Genomic DNA, 6,000 nt, shown 5'->3' with positions numbered 1-6,000 from the left:
AGGCTGGCAGTAAAAGAGACTGCCAGACTTGCTTCCCATAAGCATGGACTGTAAGTACAAAGTGCTTGTTTACGCACCGATGCAAAGGAATAAAAGGCATTGTAATTGACAAGGCCAACAGCTCAAACTTTAATAATGCGAGACCTATTGCATAGTAAATGCTTGTTTATTGTTCTTTTGGATCCTTTGGTCTTTTACCCTTTTCATGCATTCGGACTTTTCCTTAGCTTTTATTCCCTTCCTCTTCCTCTCGCCTCACATTTCTTCCCCTACCAATCCCATGTCTGTCCTTCAAAGACTCCATATTTTGTGAGATTCCCTTGGGCATCCCCCCTTCATATACACATTTTTCTGCTTCCATACACACATCCATTCGGGGAGGGGTTGTTAATGCACTGTGGGATTCAGTGGGGTACTGGGTGCAAGATCAGGGGGTATTGATGTTGGTTGAATTTAGGGTGGAAGCTGCAATGAGATGTGATTGTGTTTCATAATGTTACCAGGGAACCATTTTCAACGAGTGGGAATCTGGTTGCGTTGGTTGTGGTTAGAGGTGGTGCTTGTGTGGCGTATGATGCTGGGACATGAACTGTGATTGACGTGTTCAATCAATCAGTATAGCGCACTTTACTTTTAAACATATTCACCTAAAGCGCAGCATGCCACCATTGCTAAAAAAATAAATACACATTTTTTTGGCCTACAATTTATAGACTTTTGTTGCAATTGGTGTTGCAATATTTAGCAATACCAATAGCTCAAACTTTATTAATGCGAGACCCATTGCATTGCAAATGCTTGTTTTTTCTTTCTGCTGTTTCCCAATTGATGTTGATGTTTATACTACCCACTTATTCTTTCCTTATGCCTACTGTAAAGCGCTCTGATATCCTTCGGAATCTTGTTCGCGCTATATAAAACTTTGTAAATGAAATTAACAGACCAATACCTGTCGAGGTCCGACCTCCCTTATGTAAGTAGAGATGCACGTATTTTTGATAATGATTTTTTTTAAATATTTCATGAGGCGGCGACACCGAAACGATTGCATCATGGGAAGCCTTTCGTCATTCTGTTTGCATGCAAGAATGATGACTTGGGAAGCATCGCAAAACAGAGCAACCAATAACATAACATAACATGTGTATTTGTAAAGCGGACGTTCACCGATTAGTCTCTTGGCGCTGAATGACAGATGTTTTACCCAACTCAATGGTACTCATTGTATCGACCAGAGATGGATGAAAGGCTGGGTGGACCCACCAGGATTTGAATCTATGACCATGAGGTCGAACACAGGTCCCTGCAGTGGATGCAATAGTCCACTGAGCCATCGGACCCAGCGGACATGATCGATACGGACGACAAAATGAAATGTGCCCTGTCCTCCTGTTTTGGTCCTTCTAGCACTGATTCTGTAAACAGATCTGCAGAGATACCTGACAAAGAAACCCCAGTGCACCCAATTTGAAAATCAAACTATATGGCCTGGACAACTATCTTAAACCCATTCCCAGAATGGGGCCCCTCCCTGAGTTATTATTTAACACTTCACACTCAAAGCTGGTGGGTCTAGGCGCTTGCCCAGGGTCCAACAGCCTGGGGAAGAAGACTGCACCAGCAAGGGGTAGATCTAATCTTACTGCCCAGAGAGAGGCTATTAAAATATCTTTCATTAGGGCAGTGAGCATCCTTGCACTGCTCCAGACAAACACTTTGCAGGACATGAAGAGGTCGTCCAACCACAGGTTACTACAAAATACATCCCACCCCACACACACACACATATTAAGTGGCGTTCTAAGATTTTCTCTGTGGCACTGTGGGTCAAAGACTCCAAATTGATCAGACACCTGTGTCCCCCACCACAGGAATCTCTCTGAGGTAAGCGAAGGGGAGTTATAATCATTCCTGTAGCAATAACAGAACTCTGGCCTGTTGTATCAAAGGTTTGTACCCATTTTGAGTCTAAGGAGATGTGTAGTGAGTGCTATATAAATGCAATTATTGTAAAATATGTAAGGGCCTCTGTTCTTTAGTAGAAACCTGCCAGGCTGGTAACAGACTATGAGCCAGAGCTGTTGGACAAGGGTGGGCACAAGTCCTTATTGGCCACCTTTGTCTTTCAGGTCCCATTGTGGAGAAGGTTGTGACGGAGACGGACCCCTCCACCTGCCTGGAGCTGGGCACCTACTGCGGGTATTCAGCCATCACGATATCGCGGATGCTCAAGCCGGGCGCCAGGTTTCTAACCATTGAGAGCTCCCCGGCCAACGCCGCCATTGCCCAACAGATGATCGACTTCGCTGGCGTGCAGGACAAGGTATGTGCATTACTACGAACCATGACCAAGACGACATGAAATGTGACTGCCCCTGCTCCAGCCCTACTGGTCATTAATAATAATAATAATAATCCACATTTATAAAGCGCGAACCATCACCCATAAAAATCTCTAGGCGCTGGGGGCCGTCGGGAAGATTAAGCAAGCTATTGCCCAGAGTCACATGGTGCTGGGCTAACCTGCCGCCAGAGCGTGGATCGAACCATGATTCCCAGATTCCGGAGTCAGTCACCCTGGCCGGCGCCACAGGATCTCTCTCCCACTTCTTGTAGGCCATCTCTCTGAATGATGTGGAGGGCAGGGAGCTGCCAGTGTGGGTAGTGGTAGATGGATCAAGTGCAAAAAGGGATTAACTTGGACATACTGTACCTGATTGATGACTGATTCCTCACTTTTCACAGGTTAAGATGCTCCAAGGCTCGTCGCAGGAGATCATCCCTCGGCTGAAGGTGGACCATCAGGTGGACACTCTGGATTTCGTGTTTATCGATCACTGGAGTGAGTGCTATGCCCCGGACACCAAGCTGCTGGAGGTGAGTTGGAATCTCTATTTACAAATTTACTTCAATGTGCACTGCGAGATTTCGGTTTCCTAGGATTCTTGGACCTGCGCGTTCGTCCATGAAGCGATGCCCGCTTGAGCTATAGTATTTATAGAACCGAGGCACCACCAAACACCTTGGTAATTATGATTGAAAATGTTGGTCTATCAAAAAATTGCATTTTTGGCAAGGACTGATATCTTGAATTAATCAAAAAATGAAATTTGCCTGCAATGCCTCTGGAATTGCCGTCTGAGGAGGAATTGTCAAATCTTAGCAAATGTAAACCTATATCTTCATCTGTTGGCCAAGGACCAAGATAGGTATTCATTGCACATGTCGAACTTCTAGGCCGATCCATTTTTTCCAAGTAGTCAAATCTTTATTGACAAACGGTTGGGTTCCATCTCCATTAAGACAAGCTGAACCATAGCCCATTTACTTATGTATACATTTTTCAATGTATAAATGTTATAATCACATGATGCAGGTGAGACCGCTAAAGTGGTCTTTACCAGACCCAATTGGATTCAGAGAACCAACCCTGTATGCTTACACTCTCTTCCATGGTCCTCAGAGTAGCAACAATCTTTCTGTGTCTTTTTTTGTTTTGTTATTGTCTAAACCAAATGGCTGTCATTAGCATTCCTCATCCTCTTTGGCTGGGGTTCAGCCGGGATATGTTGACAAGTCTTCCATTCTGAAAATCTAGGATGACCCGGCTAGGCGCGAGGGAAGGTCCGCACGCACTGGCTACTGTGCCAGGTATGTCGGCAGTCTTTGCAATGGAAGTGCATGGGATGCTACCAGCTAGACGTTGGTGACAAGGACAGAAAACATAAAGTGAGACTGGTAATAAATGGGAAAGATCTAGGATTGTTGGCAAGAGCATGGCCCTGCAGAGTGGATGGTCCCTAGTGGGCCATCAATGTCGCCCGCCCTTTGTTTTAATTTTATTACAAGTAGTCGTCTGGATTAAAGTCGTATGGCGATGATGCACGGCTTTACATGTGAGCTAGATATGTAAGAGCTGAGGCAGGCAACTAGGCCGACTGCCTCTTATATACGATTATGGTGAAAGACAGCAGACTGCACTAATTGCATCAAAAACAGATGAGAGAGCGCAAACTGATATAAATATATGAGTACATCACACTTACCTATAGAGAGCATAATTCATGAAGAGAAATGCCATGAGTGCTAATAGTATCTGAAATTATATTCTAAATGTATAGCTAATATAGAGATTTAAGTAGAAGTGGAATTAATACAGAAATGTGTGACATTATATGATTTTATTAGACGTGATTATTTTGAATCTATGTCGTGTAGCTGTTAACATATAAGATGGTCTGTGGTAAAACGCAGAACGTGGTAGGCCTCAGGGCCAGAGCTGGAGCTAAAAGGGAAGGTGTTTCTTTTCACGACACAGATTGTTTAACGTTTTTGGTCATTGTATTAATGGGCCATGATTTAGAGTAATGTTTTCTAAATAATAGAATAAGAGTTTTAACATGCTTTAATTAAATGAAGAAATTGAATGCTATAATCATAATGTGAAATATTGTAGGCCTGAAATGTTTTAGCATTGATTTACACGTACATGTCTGGGCTGAGAAATGTTGCAAGCCTTTTTAGAAGTCTATGAGAGTTGGGTTCTTGGCGGCAGATATCTGTCTGCAACAGGAAAGGGGGGATCCAATTATAAGTGAATGAATAGAGGTCTGTTCAGTAGACGGCCCAGACATGGAGGAGGGTTCTGGAATGTTTAAGGGGTATCAGCGGGCCGGAGAAGAGACTGAGAAGCAAGGTCAACTCTAACGTCTGAGGCCCAATACAAAGCATCATGGAAAAAGCCTGAAGTTGCACCACGTGAGAGGCGTTTCGCAAGGGGCGTCTCAAATGTTGTTGACTGTTTTGTATTAGGGACAGCACCCCTGGGTGGAGTTAGAGCAGAGACCTGAGGACCCTTTAGAGAGCGGATGGGTAGGCAGTGAGGGGTCATGACTGGAGAACTTTAGGTTTTCACCAAGAGACTTAGAGTGGGTGACTTCCCTTGGGGGTCATTCATTGCTGACACCTTTGTTAGGTTGGGATTTGGTTAAGTAGGGATACCATCTAGAACAGGGTAGGGACGCCTAACCTGTGTTTGTTTTCCTCCAACCTAAATGAAGGAGAGATATGCGTCTATGCTGATAGCTTTGCTATTTTTAGAACTTGTGTTAGTGATTTCTGTTGCTCGTCTGAGGGCTTTTCGAGAGCACATGTATGTAATTGGACCTGTGTATCTCGTGAATCTCATTCTGAGATGCTTGTATTTGCAGCTCATTATATCTTTACAATAAACTTTTGAAACCTAGAAGTTGTCCGTGATCTTTGAGAGTAGAGTCCTTTCTTGGGTGAACTAATTTGCAGATAGGTGTACTGTTTCCTTCCAAGACAGGCAATAAAGGTTCAGTCGACCAGATCGAGGTTTGGATCAATAGATATAAGGTATCGATCAAAATCTCGCCCTTTCAGTTGGTAGCAGAGGATGGTTGCCTTCTTGAGGACGGTGACCTAGGCCAGGTTAGCTTACCCCAAGGCCCCTAGAAATCGATGATCGGAAGAACAGCCCGCAGATGAAGATCCGGATGACGTGAGACAGAAAAAGCAGCAGTATCGGTCGAGAGTGAGTATAAAGGGTTATGCGTGTTAGATTGCGGTGTTTTTGTATTGTATCTATGTTGTAATGTCTGGCGGAGTTGAATGTTTGTAGAGTGACTGTGGAACAGGTTGTGAGCGCGCGCAACCGGTGGAAATCTTAAGTTCAAGGAGAGCTTAAGTGGTTCGGGTGTATCGGACACCCAGAGTAATTGTCAACTAGTGTGAAGGGGGTCATGAGGTACCATTGATCACCCGAGAGACCGAGATAGGGGGAACGTAAGAGTGAGTGCGTGAGTAACGGACGCTGGTCGGAAGTTACTGTGTGTGTAAGTAACCTATCAGAGAGACGATAGACATCTCGTCAGTTGTGTTGACAATTACAGATAGACTGTGGACGTACAGTCGAGAGAAGTGACCGCTTGGTCGGAAGTAGTCATTTTTTTCAGTGTATGAATGGGACGCATGCAT

The 6,000-nt window shown here is 44.3% G+C and overlaps 1 protein-coding gene across 1 annotated transcript in view; it reads left to right on the top strand.

Annotated features, from left to right (window-relative positions):
- The window catches only part of LOC144792749 (catechol O-methyltransferase-like), a 114,716-nt gene that overhangs the window by 78,668 nt on the left and 30,048 nt on the right, over positions 1 to 6,000 (top strand). Inside the window, exons 3-4 of the mRNA XM_078667928.1 lie at positions 2,130 to 2,323; positions 2,746 to 2,877. Coding sequence (XP_078524054.1) covers positions 2,130 to 2,323; positions 2,746 to 2,877 — 326 coding nt within the window. The remainder of the gene's footprint in view (positions 1 to 2,129; positions 2,324 to 2,745; positions 2,878 to 6,000) is intronic.

The sequence above is a fragment of the Lissotriton helveticus genome, chromosome 11, assembly GCF_964261635.1.
Source record: "Lissotriton helveticus chromosome 11, aLisHel1.1, whole genome shotgun sequence".
NCBI lineage: Eukaryota > Metazoa > Chordata > Amphibia > Caudata > Salamandridae > Lissotriton > Lissotriton helveticus.
The sequence above is the reverse complement of the archived record's forward strand: the minus strand, read 5'-3'. Positions and strand labels throughout refer to the sequence as shown.